The sequence below is a fragment of the Phaenicophaeus curvirostris genome, chromosome 1 (assembly GCF_032191515.1).
Source record: "Phaenicophaeus curvirostris isolate KB17595 chromosome 1, BPBGC_Pcur_1.0, whole genome shotgun sequence".
NCBI classification, from domain to species: domain Eukaryota; kingdom Metazoa; phylum Chordata; class Aves; order Cuculiformes; family Cuculidae; genus Phaenicophaeus; species Phaenicophaeus curvirostris.
In genome coordinates this window covers 122,627,342-122,646,828 of record NC_091392.1, presented here as the reverse complement: position 1 = coordinate 122,646,828, position 19,487 = coordinate 122,627,342, and the positions used below count along the sequence as shown (strand labels likewise).

The following is a 19,487-nucleotide window of genomic DNA, read 5'->3' as shown; positions in this document are numbered from 1 at the left end:
GTGCTGTTTAGGAACTATACCAACAAAGTGATTTTGTTTTTTTTTAGAATAAACTTTTTTATTAAATATACCTCCTGCTGAAGTTCTTCCCATCGAGTATTGAACTTCTCAAGTTTCTCATTGATCAGTTCATCCAAGATTCCACCATCAGTTAAAGTCTGAGCTAATTCCCGAATCTGATTGCGATTATCTTCTGGATGTCTCATTAAACGTTCCAAAGACTGAAACAAAGTGGAAAAGGTAGTTTGTTTTCTTTTCTGCAAGTAAGATTCTACAGGGCAATCACAATTCCTCTTAAAAATCTGTTAGAAACTTCACATTTCATACATAATAAAAGTACAAAAAAAAGATAAAAATATCTGCCCTATGTCCTTACAACAGATGTTGTGTTTCACTGATTACTGAAAAGAAAGGAAGACTTTTTGCAAAGCAATAAATGGAGGATTGATTTTACGAACAGACTATCTCAAACAAGTTCAGTGGGACTATTTGTGTACTTACAAATAAAAAAACCTGATTGAGTATTTGACAGGATGAAGTTCAACAGCAAAAATATATTATCAGTGTAATTTTTTGTATTTTGATCTGCTGAGAGTGTTAACATCATGTCTTCAAATTTGAAAGGTTCCATGAATAAAAACTAAGTAATAATAAAAGAGCATCACTGTGCTAGGATGAAAACTTGCTCTCTCTGAAGTCTTCAACATTTTTGCAACTGGCTTAACTAAGATCATGCTTTTTTAAAAAACATATATTTTACTGTCACTAAAAACTGTCTAAATATCATGCATAAAACATTTAATTACTCTCTTTCACTTAGGTGGATTTGAATTCAAAATCTCATTTGTTAAATTATTGAGAATATAGAACTCTGCAAATATTCTGCATGTTGCTCATGTAATGTTGTTTCATAGTTTGTTCTGAATGTAATGTGATTTACAGTTTATCAGTACATGTGATAAATCAGCACTTACATCTAGAGACTCAGAAATTTCTTCTGCACCTCCCTGGATATTTTCAGTTGCTTTGAGTTTCAGTTCAATCTCATTCAACCATTTATTTTCTGCATCCAAATATGACAATAATTCACGCCAACATGCCCATACCTCCTGATGAAGAAATAAAATGTTTTCAGAGAATGAAAACCTCACAGCTAAATTTACTTATTAAAACATTGAAAACTTTGTGTACTTCATCCTCAAAACAACATGGTTGTTATCTGATGATTATAAGGCGTAATTTTCCACAATTAATTTAAAGGACATTAATTTTACCTAGGCATATAATTGTCCTGTATGAAGTTAGCTGTTGCAATTCAGTTCACAACAAAAAATCATACCAAATACACCGTGACCACTGTATAGTATGCAAACAGTCCTATGGCAAGAATCTGTAATGAGGGTGGCCAAAACGGCAAGGTCAGTTTAAAATGTACGAGACCTAGTCAACTTGCCAGTGCTGTTTCCATGCTGCAGTAACATGACCTGTTCAGTTTCAGGGCCATTTGACCAAAACACTTAGCCATGGCAGCAAGGAACCTAGAGGAGCTGGTAAATACACCATCACAGGAGTATCACGTAAGTCAGATGCTTGGCTAAATCTCAAGAAGTATGAGAACCCTGACCAGCCACTGCTGTTCCCACCTAAAAGCTACATCTGAGGCTTCTCTTTTGATTGAACTTTCCAGCATACATGATTCTCAAAAAGATTTAGGCATATGGCTCACACCATGTGATGTTTGGTATATGGCTCCTAAAGAGAGGACAGCCTTGGGCTACTCATGATCCCATGTGATAACACATCTTTGCTCTCTACCTTACTTCTGCAGTTAGATGGGCTATAAATACAATGACTGACAAGATATCCAACCTCCAAAGTTTTGCACTTTCCATTCAATCTGCTGCAGAGTCGCTGATAGCTGGTAATTAGATCATCCAGCTCCTTTTTCAAAGCCTCATGAGCTGCAGGTGGAGCCTTTGCTATAAAATTATTCACAGAATCAGTAATAAGCTTCACTTTCACTTCTTTCTGCATGGCTTCTTCCTTTGCTCTCTGGGAAAAAAAAAAAAAAGAAAAATGTTGTATACCTGGTTTGGAAAGGAAACAGATTTCTAATAACTCTGTTAGAAATCTCCCTGACAGTATTCCATCAGGGGAAAAACTAAAACCACCACAACAAAAAAACTCTCAAGATTCATTTAATTTTCAGACATAATCTTGAATGCATCCAAAAAACTTTTAAGAATAATTTTGTTGCCAATACAAGATATCCAATACAATCTAACATCTTCTCAGAACTATTTAGTTTTCTGGAGTTCTCTGAGTAGTAAAACACTTGAGTATTTTTCTTTTCCAAGAAATGCTCCAAATATCTTTGCCATAATACCTGATGAACAATGTATGACAAAGAAAATCTTGTCTTACTAATTTATGTACCCAGATAAAAATTTTCAATGAGAAGTTGTAAGACAGAAAAAAGGAAAATACTTCTGACTGATTTGTCTCTCTTTGCCACTGTTATTAACTTGCATTTAAAGAGAAATTGAGAAGAAAATTTTCTTCATGTTTTACACTTTCATCAGAGCACTAATGTTGATTTCAGTCTCTCACTTACAGAGAAAGAAAAATCAGTGCCATTATTCACCACCAGTGAACGGTAACTTAAAGTGAAGAGAGGACAAAGTGAAAAGGGAGCATTCTCGTAAACAGCAGTTTTTGTGTTATGATTTTTAACAAAGGACAGACACAGGAAACAAAGGGCTGAGGGACACAGAACCACAAATGGATGATGAATTGAAACCAATAAATAATCAGTCTTATGTAACCGATCTGGTACCACCAACTTGACACCTTCACCCACTGTAGCCTATGTCTCCAAAACAGCTGATCCGTCCTTTTCCCACCTTCTTCCACATTTTGCTACTCTCCCTGCCTTGTTATGTTGTCTCACTAATAAGATATAAGACTGCAGTATCTAGCATTGTTTCTTCTCACAGCTTACAATGGCATAGTGTCTATGACTGAAGTCATATCACTACTGAAAATAGAGTGATGGTATACACAGAATCATTAGCGTGCATTGGTCTTCACAGCAATTTAAGATGCAAATTTCCTGGCCCAAAGACATTACAATGAAATGTTGTTGCTAACAACTTCTTTCTTCCTTAGTCTGAGGAAATCCATAACCCAGAGTAATTTGGACCAGGCTGTCATTGCCAGAGAAAGCTTACTAGGTTGCCCTTGGCTTTCTTCTTTCTTAGAAATGGGAAGAAGTGGGCTGCAGGATGAAAAAAGAGTTCTGGTCCAGATTTTGCCTGTTATGTGACAGGAGAGGTGGCTGCAAGCCTTCAGGGAAATGCATCATCAGGAGCAGATGAAGGGATACGTGACAAACGATCTAATTATCTGCACAGATCGATTGAAGTGTCAGTTTGCTTATCCCTGTACTGCAGCTGGAAATTCAGAATATTCACTAGAAAATCCATGGAGGTTGTCTAAAACTATACATTTAGCCTATTTTATTATATAGTGCAATGCATAAATTTGAGTTTTGTTATTTAATTAATAAAAAAGGACTATCTCTAGAACAGATGTTTACTTTTGATACATTAGTCTCATTTACAACAAATAAAACTTATTCAATCTGTTTCCATATATTCTGTATATTCTGACTCACATCAAGTAATTTCTGTCAGCAAAGACATTATCAGTTGTTAATAGACTGTGAAGTCATATAATCTGATTTCCTAAATAGTGCAGGCCAAACAATTCACCTATAAAAGAAAAATCAAGTCCCCATCCAGTGGGTGAGTAACAGCATATTTGAGAATTTATCACAAATCAGTGTTTTTTTGCCCAAAGGGCATATTCATTCCCCATAGAAGAAACATTATTTATTTAAGACAAAACATAATGTTCCTATATTTCTATATTTAAGAAATAAAGTAAAAATATGCATACTTAATACAAACCAACACACATCCTAATATAATAAATACATTTTTTCCTCTCTTTAATTCATAAAGAAGACACAAAAATGATTTTACTCTATCAGTTAACTGCTGTAACACCTAATACTTAGAAATTATTGCTTAAGTAATAGAATGTTGAAGATGCATCAAAATCAAGTGTCCAATAAAGCACAGAGGGGAAAAAAAAAGAAAGCAAAGCAGTACTGTGAAAGATTAAGTATCTTGCAACATATTACAAATAGAAATTACTTCAATCCATCTACTTCTTTAAATTTAAGACTAACAAGTAGATCTCAAAAACACCCTTCTAAATGAAAGAATAAACTTTCTTTACACTAAAAACTTCAAAAGGAACTTTAAACACAGCTCAAGGAATTAGTCAATGTTTTACCTTCAGTTCCTCAACAGCTCTCTGTAATTCATCAGGTGTTTTATACTCAAAATCTCTTTCCAGATATTCTTCCTCAGCTTGTGTTATCCATTCATGCATCTCCGACAAATCTTTTCTGAGACTCACAGTCTTATCTAAACCACCCTTTAATGCTGCCTTCTTAGCATAGGCCTTTAAGAAAGAAAACATTACATAGTACTTGAAGCAAGGCTACTGTACAAACTTGACAATATTTTAGCCCGAAAAGAACCAAATTAAATCTCATACTAATAACATTGCTGTAATTAGGCAGATGTTATCAAGTAATTAAATAGATATTAATAATATGCAATTGAGAAAGTATTACATGTGTGTGTACATCCTTCTTTTAGTGAGTCACTGCTGTGCAGAATGAGTTTGCAATGATCCTATAACTTGACTTCACACCATATGTTGAGGTCACAAGAAAACAAATTTAAAAAAATATCACCCAGGGATTATCTTTGAAAATATGTAAAAAAACCCAGCTACAAGATATCTTTGAGAGCTAGATGATCTTTAAGGTCCCTTCCAACTCAAACCATTCTGTGATTCTATAATCTTGAAAATGCACCCAAGGGTAAAACCAGAGGCTTTTGAGCTGTCAAGTCAGATAACTTTCTAACCAGTTTGAATGCAACATGTTAGAGAATAAAGCAATATACATATCTTTGTTTTCCTGGTTTACAGATTTGCTAATTAATCTCTCAGAAAGATGTATATCCCAAAGAGATGTAAGTGAAAAAAAGGAGTCTCCTACTGGAAGAAACTACTTACCTTAAAGGGAAAAATACTTTTGTTAAATCCTTTGCCAATGACTATGTAGGGGTCATATAACATGTTATATAGCTTATGTATAGAACTAGATGATCTTTAGGTCCCCTAAACCCCAAATCATTCTGTGCCGGCATGATTCTATGAACTGTACATCAGCTTATTAAAACTCTCCATAACTGATTAAGCCATTGGCTGGGCCATCTTTCATTGGTAAAAAGAAGTTCCAATAAAAACAACCGCTTGCAGTGGTGCGATTTTTCAAAGTTGTGTATGCAGAGCAGACCACTCAGGTATCCTACTGTGATACTACTTCAGTAAGTGCTATTTTTGGTAGCATCAGGAGGAACTGCATCTTACTGTTTGGTTTTTCTGACTGTAAACTGCCTTCATTACCCATCCTTGAAGACTGGCTATTGAACACTGATGATGTTCTACAGAAGCAAACATAGTAACAAAATACAATGATGTTCAACAAGTAGAAAAGCAGAACCATATGTGGCCCTGCAAAATTTCATTTTCCTCAGTCACAAAACCAGAAGAGAGAGACATCTCCCATAATTTGAATAGAGTATCTTGATGCCAATTTTTAGCTTTCACAGTCCTACTAACTGCATGCATAATAATTCAAACTGACTTTCCCAAATCCTTTCAAGAAAACCCCACACACAAACCAGATTTTTATATTTACTACTTATTTGTTTTAATAGGTACTACTGAAGAAGTTGTGTTAGAAATGCCCACTGTGAGGCAATAAATTGTGCTGTGCATTGAACAGAACTATCACAGGGAGATTTTCAATGAAGTGAGACTTCTAAACAGACTTCTACACTTACAGGGCACTTGAAATTTCTGGGAGTGAAATGAAAAGATATCTGTCTTATTAATATTACAAAAATAAGCAATTAAAATCCACATTAGCTGAAGGGGAAAGACTACAAGTCTGGATCAATAAAATGTCTTACAGATTTCAAAGATCAACTTTTTTGGTAACTGTGTTTATAAGAAAAATATATGAGGCTATTTTCCACATGTAAAGTGAAGAATAATAAGTTCAGAAAACAGACCACTTTGAAAAATAATTGTTTTACTGTTGTGCAAAGACATGTTAAAAAAAATGAACAACAGAATGAGCTAGTGGAAAATAGTAGAAATAATACAAAATGAAAGATGTTTCCTTTGAACTGTCATAAAGAATGAGAACCTCAATGCCATCAATGAAATAATAGTAATTTTTAGTTTCCTTAACCTGCAAAATTTATTAAGAAGGTCTTTAATTAAAATAAAAGAACTGTCATTTCCTGTTAAGCCCCATTGTCTCAAATTCATGTAACCAGTGGAGACTAATTTACACACATGCACACGTTCACAATTCCAAGTCGCTGAATTCTGAATTCTTCACTGCTTTGAGATCTTATTTCATGTAGTGTAATGGCACGTAAGTATGATGAAGGGTGAAGGGGCTGGAGAACAGGCCTTATGAGGGACGGCTGAGAGAGCTGGGGTTGTTTAGCCTGGAGAAGAGGAGGCTGAGGGGAGACCTCATTGCTCTCTATAACTACCTGAAAGGAGGTTGTGGAGAGGAGAGATCTGGGCTATTCTCCCAAGTGATGGGGGACAGGACAAGAGGGAATGGCCCCAAGCTCCGCCAGGGGAGATTTAGGCTGGACATTAGGAAAAAGATTTTCACAGAAAGGGTCATTGGGCACTGGAACAGGCTGCCCAGGGAGGTGGTTGAGTCACCTTCCCTGGAGGTGTTTAAGGCACGGGTGGACAAGGTGCTAAGGGGCATGGTTTGGTGTTTGATGGGAATGGTTGGACTCGATGATCCGGTGGGTCTCTTCCAACCTGGTTTTTCTATGATTCTATGACACAAAATAAAATGTTACAGACTTAATATAGAACTTGATTTTTTTTTGGCAAATGCCTGTAAACCACTTTCAGAAAGCTAGTTTTGCAGGAGCTATAAATTACATTGCTGTTAAGATCTAAGATATTGTTATATAGCTTTGTTATAAAAAGAGTAAAATATTGTATTATCATATAAAGGTTTAATCCCCTCAGGTATACACTTTACAGGTATTGCTACATGCTAAATTTAATCTCTAAAATAGAAATTTAATGTCAAACGCATGTCTAAAGTTAGTTTCATTTCTACTCAATATGCATAGAAGGACAAAATCTGCCAATAAGAAGTCTGATTACTGCTTTAAAATAAACCATTCACAGTGGGAGGCTTGATACCTGTTGGCAAATGTGTTCCCATTGAACATTGAGCTCCTTTAGTTCTTTCTCTATCCTGGAAGCAAATTCTGGCTCTGCTTCACTCTTCATTTTCTTCCCAACCTCATTAACACTGTTCAAACTCGGCTGGATTGTCTGGATATCATTAACTAAGGCCTAAAGGAATAGCAGAAGATTAGGCAAGCAGCATTCACACAGATTTTCACTCTCCCTATTAAATGTATCTACATGAGATTCTGACATATCTTTGGTCCAGATCTCTAGACAAAAGAGCACAGATTACAGACTTAACTGTGAAAATAAATAAAGAATAAACTGCTTTAATGTGGCAAGCTATTCTATATCAGATAAAATTCATTTGCAAAACATATAATATAAAGTTATAAGTGTTCTGTACATACTATATATACACACATGTATGTAGTTATAATACGTTTATTTTATCTATTACAATGCCCAGATCTTTTATTCACATTTGCACAAGAGCATCCCACCATAAAAGTGGAAAATTATTTGTGAATCCACCTTATTAACTGTGCCAGCATTACCCTTGAGTTGGTAATTCACCTGATGACTTCCTAAAATTGTCTGAATGGTGGTATTTTCTGGTTATGTCTAGTTATTAGAACTGTATTTGTGGTTGAGTATTATTTAAGCCTTGAGGTAGTAGCCTTCTTCAGTGCTATAGAGGTTATCTTGGCTTCCTACACAGTACAAAAGTCTGGCAGTGTAAACACATGAAAGGTGATGAAGATTTTGGTAGCTTTATTATATATTTGACAGTAATAGCTAAAATTTGTGCAAACTCTTAATAACAGGTGATAGATGCTAAAGGAGTTATATGTAATTTACTACTCTGTAGAGGTAAGAGTTGTCTTAAATAATCTATAATTGCTTTTATTTAAATAAGGTGTAAGAGAGAAAGTCTGAGCTCATAGTTCTGTAAGATTAATATGTATGTTTCATAATGTTTACACATCCTGCCAGAACATTTACAGAACTTGTAAATTCCACTGAACATACAGACAGGGGCTATCATGGGTTACAAAATTCACTGCACTTATACACTCTGTTGGGACAGGTGGAAGAATTTGTAAAGCCTATGATGGAATTGTCAATACTTCATGATTTTTTAAAACTCTGCTGGGACAAAATCCTGGAACTTGTAAATTTAGTGAAAAAAAAAAATGGATATAACCAACAATGCCTGCAAGTTCTTTTGCTGCAGTCAGAAAAGCTTGTAAATTGTGTGTGAATAACAGATACAAAAAAAGGTCTCACAAAGATGATACAGTTTGTAATGAATACATACACAACATTTGTGAAGCCAGCAAAGTGAATAAACAGCCTACTAACATATTTGCTGCAAGTACCCTAGTATCCTCTTTGATGTTTTGCTCCTGCTATAAAAATATAATGATACATTCATGGTATGCCTCCCATTTTTTAATAGAATTTTCCTCCAGCCCCAGGAAATGTAGGAGGTTCAAATGAATTGCAGAAGACAAACTCCTTACAGAATTAATTTAATTTTAGGATATGTAAGAATTTGTGTAACTTCTGTATAAGCTGGGCTGATAGAGAAGAGTTCACTAATTGCCAGTACTCACTGTGCATTGCTCAAGTTGCTTTTCTAGGGCTTCTGAATCACCAAGGGCAGGCCACTCTTCCTTCAGAAAAGCATCCACTTCAGCCATCCACTTCTTCAGTGTTTTAATGTCATTCTGTTTATTAAAAAACATTTTATTGCATTGCACAAAGCCTGACTGGCAATAGTGTAATTCATCCTGGCACTATAACTAAAACTCCTCACAGTGTAATTTCAAGATTATTGAACTCTTTGAAAAATACAAACACATCAAACAAACAAAAGCAATTTTATCTGAGACTGTCACTGACTCTTCAGCTTGCACTGTGACTATTTCTGCCCAAGTTTAATGCATCTTCAAGCGGGCAAATTTATGACTCTCAGGTTTATGCCTTCCAGATAATATTTGTGTTTAGATGCTGTATGTGTGTCCGTTGGTTCTTTGTAGGGGCTTCAGACTACTCATATTTGCCAATTAATTTAGGCTTACCTATTGAACTTTCCCATGTTTCAAATTAAATTTCAGGCCCCTTTTGGAAGTTGCATGCTCTACTTCTCTACTAGAATACAACACAGAAAAATTCCCTTACTACTCAGAATGAAAAAAAAATCAACTGAAACACATTAATTTCAGAAACTAAAATCATACGATGCCTCTGAGTCATTTCAGAGACTGATTCTCAGTTACTGTTTCTAGTACTACAATATTTTTAATCAGTAATTTGCTTTTCATGGTCTTTAATTAACTCTTGCAATTAATAAAAAAAGCCGAACATCAAATGTTTGAAAAGAGGGAATGCTACCAGTCCCAGGCAACATTACATAGATTATGATCTAATACTCTGAAAAGTAGAATCAGGTTTTTCAAATGTCACTTAAAGTTACTTCTAAATGCCACCTTAGTTAAACAATAAGATGCACATGTTAAACAACATAAAAATAACAAATGGCAAAAATCTGAAATGCAAATTTTAAGCGTTTGTCATCAACCTGTTTTCACTGTTTTCATTGACAGTGAAGTACATTATTGATACATGCCGCATGCAAAGTTGAATTAAAGCAAAAAATAGGACGGTTCATTAGAATACAGACTGTACTCTAATATGTTTAAAAAAAGGCTTTGGCAACTATTAATAGACAGATAATCAAAAGGAATGTTTTCCTAATGCTTGTTATATTTAATAACAACAGGCTAACATGGTAGATGAATTGAATTAATAAAAATAATCATACAGAAATTGTCAGTATACTTCAGAATGACAATTACCAAAACACCGTTGAAGTATCCCCTGCATATTCCGTTATCAGTCAGTGAAAATAGTTCAGAATCATGTTTTATGATGAAACTTTAATACTTCCACAGGAATACTTTAAGTATAGCTCATTACTGCTGCAAAATATAGATCTGATGGGGTTTAATTAAAAAGGGATATCTCCAGCTACCAATGAAGATTGAATGTATGACTTGCATTCTGAATCAAACTGTAAATGCATTTTATTTATTGTAACTGATTTCACTGTATCCTGTGCTAACACATTCCATAAACTGCAACAGCTAAAACAATCATCTGGAACTTAAGTCATTCAAGGAGTTGAAAAAAATTGCTTTTATATTAACAAGGCACTATAGTGACTTCAGCTATAAATATAAAGGCTGGAATTTTTATGCAACAATAGTTCACATAGCTTTAAAATACATGCTTACAGAGCATGGTCATGATTTTCAGGACTTCCTCCTTTTAAGAGCAGTGGGTGAATCTCTAAACCTCTATCCTGAAAATCTGTATTGCTCTGTTTTGTACAATTGCAAATATTTCAATATACTATTGACAAAGCCCCTGTCCAGATTTCCTGTTTACATTGGCTTATACAGCAAGGTGGCCTCTGTGAAGATAGGCAGCTGCTGCTCTGTGCTGGATACAGCCTGTTCCAATTACCTGCAGTGGACCCATCACAAGACACTGTTGATCCCATGGTCCGCTATTGATACCTCTGTGATAATATAGTTAATAAAGGGCAACAATGCCAGATAGGCAAAGGAGGAGATAGAAAAAAAGTGAGAAACAGCTCTGCATATACCAAGATGAGTGAAAAAGTAGGGAGAAGAGGTGCTCCAGCTGCTGGAGCTGAGATTCCTCTGCAGCCTATGGTGAAGACCTTGGTAATGCTGGTTGTTTCCCTGCAGGCCCTGGACATACATAGTGGAAGAGATATAAACCCTACATCCCATGGAGGATCTCACACTGGAGTAGCTCATGTGCCCCAAAGGAAACCACAGGCCATGCAGAGTCCCACACAGGAGCAGTTATTTCCCAAAGGAATGCAGCCCATAAGAGGACCCATGCTGGAGCAGTGTAAAAGAGTGAGGAGGAAGGAGTAGCAGAGAGAAGCTGTTGTGGACTGACCACAGCTCTTACTCCCCATCCACCTGCCCTCTTTGGTGGGAGAGGAGACAAGAGTAAAGCAAGAGTTGTGCCTGTTTTGCGTATAATGGTAACTGGTAAGCGATCTCCATGTCTTTATCTCAAACCAGAGCTTTTCGCCCCTACTTCCTGCAGAGGACAGTATGTAAGAGAGCAGCTGGGGCATCTGGCTGCTGGCCAAGGTTATTTCAGCATACCATTAAATTTAATTTAATAGCCATCTTCAAATGCCAGAAATGTAGCTATGGAGCAAAAGTTACAATTTAGAGCTATGTGGCATTTCAGTAGCTAAATTATAAATAGTACTTATTTTTTTTTATTTAATTTTTTTTCCTCTTTTAGTCCATTTTGCTCATCTGAAAACTTACAAAGAGTAACAAAATAATAAGTTTATTTTTTCTTCTCTGTTTTTTTTCCTCTGTAAAAGCAGAAGTGTAAGAATACTTATACATAAAAATTATTCCCAACCAGATTACTCTATTGACTTAAACTGAAAATAACCATTACATTTCATATTCTATTGTATTATAATTTACAACATGGAGCTAATAACGTATCACTTTCTACTACCAGCAAACCAAACCCGAGTACAGAAATATTTAATGTAGTAAATTGATGGAACAGAGAGAGACAATACTGAGAAGAAATACGCTGTGAGAACACATTTCTGAGCATGGCTGCAGAATCTCAACCTTCAGAATTTTCTTTGTGATATCCCCCCATGAATATGCAAGTGTTGATTTTTATTGAGGTGAGGAGAGAAAAGCATTAAAAAACATAAAATACTTTTTCCATTTTTCTCACTGGCTGATCTGAATTCCTCTGAAGCCTGACCCTTGAAATTATATAGAAAGAGAACAGGAATATGTTTAAAATGTATTTATTTTAAATTTTATAACACCTAAGTGATAGACATCCCCTGTAATGCTGATGCATGTGATTTATAAATGTGTATAAACAGGAGAACCTTACAATGAGAGAAACAATGTATGGTTTCATTGTTGTCATTCTAAATATCTGAAAATCACACAATTGTGTAAGTCATGTACACTTCTGTCTTCTGAAAACTGCTGCCAAGTGACTAGCATATTAAAAATTACTCCAATTACATAAGAGAACCTGTTAAAGTAAAAATGGTTACAGCTACTTCAGTTGTATGAAACATACTTCAGCTACACTGAAAAAGTAGAATATTAGTAGCATTTTCACTGAAGTGAAAGATAAGTTTTACTATTAAAATAACATAGGCAGGAACAGCCACAAAATCAGAATTCAAAGTAAAATCTTGGACCCACCAAAATCAAGCAAATATTTTAAAACATTTTATCTACTGTTATGATATTTCACTTTGGTGTTTCTTTCTTGAGATGTATAGATGCAGTGTATACTAGGCTCATAGTCACAAGACACGACATAGTAGTTGAGAGAAAAATATTGGTTAACCTGGAATCGCTGGAGTTTGGTCATAAGATCCTCTATTTTCTGGCAATGTTCTACCAGTTGTGCTGACAATTTCTTCCACCGGCTAAGGATCACCTCAGTCTCTGTTCGGTATCTTTGGCTGACTTCTGCAGGGGCTTTCCTAGACAGGTCTTCCACAGTTGTGCTGAGATAGTTCAGGCCTTTTTGCTGCTCTTGCAGAGAATTTTGTAAAGCCTATGAGAAAGAAGCAAATAAGTATCCTGATTCATGAATCATGCAATTCTCTTTGTTTCACAAACATAAGTGAGATGGCTGAAGAAATCATTGAAACTAAAAATGTAGGTCACCTTTGATGCAACATCCAATGACACATTCTAAGTAATGTGGAATTGCTTTGCTCATACATACTAGGAAGCAGATATTTTAGTTGAATTAAAAAATATAACCAGAGATGTTGATACTTGCTAACAGAGGTCATTCATCTACACTTCCTTAATCTGAGATGTGAATTTACTACAGCCCTGATGATTACACTTCCAAAATAATCCGACTATACATGGAAAAAAATAATAAACTTGGAACTGCTTGTATTATTTAAAGTTTTTGATAACGAAGTCTCAAAACTTAGCAATTCTTAGCCCATTTTTTTTCTATATTCTATACTTAACTACCAGAGCTATTGTCAAAGGAATGTTTTATGTCATAGAGACAAACAAAGGCTTTTCCTTAAAATGTTCAATATCTTATAACACTGGTTTCAGTGGTGAAAAACACTTTCAATCCCTTAATGTCAGGAACTGATATAAGTCCGTCTTTGTTGTCTCCTGAAGCCCTTGGCTAAAACCCATATGGGTATAATTCACTTAAGATCTCTTGTATCGGCTTCAGCAAACTCAAGACAACTATGCATTCTGTTCCTGTAAACCTCTCCCTTGAGATATTCATTCCCATAGCCTGACCACTCACCTTGAGCTCCCTGAGTCTCTGCTCCATAATTTCATATTCAGCAACAGCAACCTGAGGCATGGAGAGTTTAGTTTCTGACTGCTGGATCCACACAAGTATAGCGTTCATTGTCTCTTTGTAGCGTGCAGGAGGCAAACTGTCAAAAACTACATTCAGTGAGGAAGAAAAAGGAAAGAAATAAAATTATTCTATGTTTCATTATCTGGTTTGCCAACTGAAGACATTTGATAAGAGATTAAGCCTTGTTGAAGTCAATGGCTATTTTGCAACAGACTGCAACACACCCAGTACCAAAGTTTTCCAAGAAGTGAGGAAGCAGAAAACTTTTGAAGAATGAATACGCTCCTTCTAATATTTATATCACCATAATTTTATCAGGTGTGTGTCACTTGACTCTCCTGTTATATGTCACATCACAATTTATAGGGACAAGACAACTAGTTCAAACGTGTGTTCAGAGATCAAGAGATAAACCATTGTACTTGACCCCAAATTAATTCAGAAATGCAGTAGGAAATAGCATCCCTTTTTATGGCCCCTGCTTGTGTGTTTAATGTTACTGTTCATGTAAAATGTTCTGTTTAAGACATCTGTTAAAAGCTTAGAAAATTAATCTTTCTTCTGCAATAAAGCTGCATTTTATGGAACTCTGCTTATTGTGCCAATATTACAGCTGCTCTAAATAGACAACATCTGGCACACACATGAGCAACTCATTACCAGAGATAGTCCCTCTGCCCTCAACAACAGTTGCTTCTATACTCATTGAGAAAAGTACAGACAAATAGCATGGCTGGTTGGAAGTGAAAAGTTTCCAACCTATACTACATAGTAATGGACTATAAAAAAGTTCAAAAACATGTTACATCCATTTGTATCTCCTTCTGGTGCTTTAGAAAGAACTGTACTAAGAAATGATAAAGCTGTTCAAAAAAGCAATTTTGACAAACAATACAGTTACATTTTTTTAAGTGCAAGCTCGCTTACATTCTCATACAGCAATGCCGGGCAGAATTTACTTCAGATTTTAACCTAATATTTTAGCTGATAAACAGAATGCTTCTTGAAAAAAACTTATATTTTAGCTATGCATTATAACAATATAAAATCTGGGCAGTTTAAGCTCTCTCTTGTGGAGCATGCACATTGTATGGCATTCTTTCTTTGTAAAAAACTCGGCTGATCTGATTTATCAGACACAGCTGGGGATTTACAAAAGATAGGATATGGTACCAGGAAAGACAAGAATTTCTTCCCTTGTGATGTATTTTCTTTACACAGTAAGCAATATAATACATTCCTGGAAACACACAAAACAAACATTTCCCACCTCTTCAAATAGCATTTAAAATCTTTTTATTTTGTTAGTGAGATTTGTATTGTCTTTGACTTACTTAATAAGAACAACTCCTGTATTAGAATAGAACATTCATGTAAACACATCACTCAAATTGAACTGAGATAAAAATTTTAACAGCTTAGATATGTTCAAGGAGTATACAACTCAATCTATATCTTTATTTAGAAATATGAAATGGAATTCAGTATTGTGGCATAAAGACTGGCTTCTATAAACAATTTTCTCCTTTAAATGAACAACAAATCTTAGGACTAATTTATGACTTCAAGCAGCTAAATAAAATATAAGCTACTTTCAGTACTAGTGAGAAACACCTCAGAAAAAATAAATCTCCAAGATTCACTTTAAGAGTGAACTCCGTGAAACTTCATGAAACTCTGAAACTCTAAACCAGGAAGCTTGCTGCTATTATTATTATTATAATATTATTATATACTGCAAAACTTTTGTTCAATATTAAGGAATGATGTTCTCTGCTATCTGAAGGATTGAATAACAGTTCAAGTGGTTTAATCAAGCTAGTGACTTTCCAATTTGGTTATTAAATGTTCCATTTTAAAAGCACTTCTAAGTTCAGTGAAACAATAGCTACCCTATTTCAGTTTTCAAGAGTACTAGTAGTGAAATACCACTTTTCAATGACTTTTGAATTTGAGTGTTTTTTTTTTTTTCATTTGGGAGGTTGTTTGCATTTTTTTAAAGATAGACAATATGTCAAAATTTTCATCCACAAGGAAGCGTAGTAACATCTTTTTGGATGACACTTAAGAAATGCCTATACTGTTTTTGCAGCTCATGATGCCAGTCATGAGAATTCCTTCAAAATCCTACAGTGGGATTCATGCTACCTAAGTTTAGCTGTCTAAGTAATCAAACACATTTACAGTCTCTCTGCAGGTGGCATGGATCTCCAAATTCCCCATGCTCATTACATAAACACACATCCAGACCTGCTTATTTTTTTCCTAAAATTTGCTTACTGATACTAATGTTTGTAGATTAAAGTCCACATGACAAGCACACTGCATTAATATAGATTCTGCTGTCTTGTATGAAAAATGAATAGTTAGACAGCAACTGAAGCTGCAGCTGAGCTAGGCCTATGGCAGAACTGTAACAAAATATCACAGGGGGAAAGTACAGATTTGTTACTCTGAGATATCAGAATACAGTTCCCATCCCATAACAGGAAAATGTTGTTGCATTAATCTATTCCATTTGTAGGGAATGCATTTTGGTATGGCTGACGTTGTAACCCCTGAGACTGACAATAAGTTTAAACTTGTATATTTATTTTAGAGAAAGTGCTTAAATTTGGAAATGCATTGTGCAGATAGATGTTTGGTTAGGACATTGTTAATAAGTAGAAATATTTAAAAATGTGAAAATAGCTTTCCAAATAACCAAAATATTTTTGTTTTCATTTTTTATCCCAGTTTGCTTTTTTTGTGACCTGTTTTTCCAGCCAAAAATCTTTTCCCAAATCAGAAATCAAATAAGGATGCAATTATCTCAACAACGATCAAATCACACTGCATATATGCAGCAATGTTTATCTCCTACAGTCAGGACAAATCCCACTGTTGTTCACATCATTTTAAAAGAAGAAAGGCAGTAAATATAATCTATGGGAACATTTCAGTAAAGACTTATTCCCTGAAATGAATGAACTAGATTAAGCTGCATGTATTTCCCATAAAAATCTCCTCAGTAGTAATTGCACTGTTTAAAACCATACTGATTTTCTCACAACTTTGTTCTGCTTATTTGGTAATACAAGTACATGAAGCTATTCATCAAAGTCTTTATATTGATGTCTTCATAAAAGCTGTGATTCCCTTCTCCCACATCTTTAATCAGAAACTCTCAAAATGGAATCATAAGGAATCTTGTATAATACATAATCAATGTTCTCCAAGTGCTTTAACACTTCAATTTCTCTTACTTATTAACATCTTAAAAGAAATAGAAGGGAAGCCCTCCTCCAATTCTACAAAATCTAATGTAACAGTAAATAACTTTTAAGGATAAAATTTATTTAGGTGGTTTTCTTTCCTGTCCTCATACATTTTCCTTTTTTCAAAGGAGGAAAGGATAAAGTGACCTACAGGGTATAGGACATTATCTCATGAACATTCATTTCACAGGTTGCTTTGTCCTTTCATTCTTTATTTAAATAAAACATAATTACTGGAGGGAATGGATGCAAAAGAAGAATTAAATTACTTGCCTGTTACTTATTAAAATAATGTTTTCTCACACACATCTGAGCTGTATCTTCAGGGAGAAAGGCACATTCAAAGAAAGTTAAGTAAATTTTATCCCTCAAAGTCAAACAGCAATTGAATATTATTGCTACTAATTCATAGACCAGGTCTTAAAACAAAAAATCTTATAGTTATGAAAGTCACAGGAGACTTAATTTTTTTTCCTCAAATACACAATGATTTGTGAAAGATTATTATATATCTCTAAGATACTTAGAGCATGAAAATAAGTTAGCAGTTTGAAGTTTAAGCGAAAGCAGACAAATGACAGACTAAAACTTCAAATGGTCATCATATAGTTATGGTAACTGTGGTTACTTTCTTCAAAAGGATCAGTTACTATACATATACAGACATTCTACAAAGTAAGAAAAATGAGCTCATATTTCCTCATATTTTAGAAGGTTGCATTTCTCTCAAAAAAACATTACAAAACAGTGAAAAAAAAACCAAATAGGTTTTCGAAGTGGCTGCAACCTAGGTTTTACAATTGGAAAAAACATTTCTCCATACAAATGGAGAAAAACATTTGAGAAAATCTGAGATAATCTCTAATAATGTTTTATTAAGGCATCTACTGGGCACTACATAGAAATTACTAAAGAGTTTTTAACATACAGCACCTCTAAACAAAACCACCACCATCCTCAACAACCCCCTCCTCCAAAGTGAACAAATGTATTTGAGGGAAACAATCTCCTAGAAGTAATGAAAACTTTTTTTGACAGGGTAAAATTCTCTTAGGAAACAAAACATACTAGATAAATACCCTCATCCATCAGAAAAGAGAACGGAATAACGGAACATTAAAGAAAAACAAGCACCCACACAATCCTCAAGCCCCTAATGATGAATTAAAAATCCTTTTAATACAAAAAAGCTCAAAATAAAAATCTTTCGAGTCCCTATAGGTTATATGCGCAAGAAGCAAAAACGGAGCAAATGCTACCACTAATTTACAAAACACCATTAAGTCTTTAAGAAATACTCTGTCTACAGAAAATGATTATTTGCAAATAATTTATGCAAATAAAAGATGCATATCTAAAATAATCTAGCAAAACTTCAGCGTTTTCTATTAAACTAAGGCTAAAATAGACACATGGGATACAGTCTTTATCTATTCAACAGAAGGAAAACAGTCATTGAAGAAAGATACTCAAAGATCAAATTTTCTGTGCTTCAGCTTCAGTTTTTTGGGGGCTTTTTTTCACATTTTTTGATTCAGAGGACTTTTCCTGAAACAGGATTAGACCTAACACAGTATCCCAAGCATGATCATTCATATCTTCAGCACAGTTATGAAAGGAAGTTAGCACTTTGTATAAAGCTGTGTATAAAATTTCTGAAGATAAAATATGATTGACACAATAATCTCACCTAAAATATCACTATAGGTATGTACTGAATGAGATAAAACAGTCTCATCTTGACAGCTGAACTGTCTGATATGAAGTACCTGTGCTTTAGAGCAGGCACGTAAAATAATAACAACAGAGCACAGCTCCATAAAATGTTGATTTGGGGACTTCTCTAGCAGTTTAAGAAACCCTCCCTAGGCTGTTCAACGCTGCCACTTCAGGACAGCTGCTTCTGTGGCTGGCCAGAACACTGGAGGAGGACACCGCAGTGGGAATGAACAGCTACCACCAGGAAGAATCTTATCAAAGACCCTGCTTGGTGGCATTACAGTTCAGGCAATGAACACTGCTCATCTTACAGAACTAACCAACTGGTTAGATGACAAGGTCTTGTCTTGGTAAAATTATGTGAGGTTAAACCAGCAAGTACATAAAACTGCATACAGAAGAAAATGTAAAGAAGATAGTATTTACCATAATTTCCTGTCAACAAGATGGTAACTGATTTCAGCGTGTAAACCAGTGTGGCATTAAAAGTTTTAAAGCCTTATACATTGTATGGCCTGAATTTAGAGTCATGAATAAACTTTACAGTACTTGATACTAAATTCTACAGCTCATTCTTTTATCACATGCACACTTGCATTTTATTCTTCAGTTCTCCTATGCACCATTACCTCTTCAGTTTGTGTCTATGTGCAT

The 19,487-nt window shown here is 34.9% G+C and overlaps 1 protein-coding gene across 4 annotated transcripts in view; it reads right to left on the bottom strand.

Annotated features, from left to right (window-relative positions):
- The window catches only part of DMD (dystrophin), a 1,224,073-nt gene that overhangs the window by 686,032 nt on the left and 518,554 nt on the right, over positions 1 to 19,487 (bottom strand). For all 4 annotated transcript variants that reach the window (XM_069873469.1, XM_069873460.1, XM_069873489.1 and 1 more), the window contains 8 exons: positions 13,798 to 13,943; positions 12,853 to 13,065; positions 9,009 to 9,122; positions 7,399 to 7,554; positions 4,363 to 4,533; positions 1,870 to 2,052; positions 975 to 1,109; positions 72 to 221 (listed from right to left, as the gene is read on the bottom strand). In XM_069873469.1, coding sequence (XP_069729570.1) covers positions 72 to 221; positions 975 to 1,109; positions 1,870 to 2,052; positions 4,363 to 4,533; positions 7,399 to 7,554; positions 9,009 to 9,122; positions 12,853 to 13,065; positions 13,798 to 13,943 — 1,268 coding nt within the window. The remainder of the gene's footprint in view (positions 1 to 71; positions 222 to 974; positions 1,110 to 1,869; positions 2,053 to 4,362; positions 4,534 to 7,398; positions 7,555 to 9,008; positions 9,123 to 12,852; positions 13,066 to 13,797; positions 13,944 to 19,487) is intronic.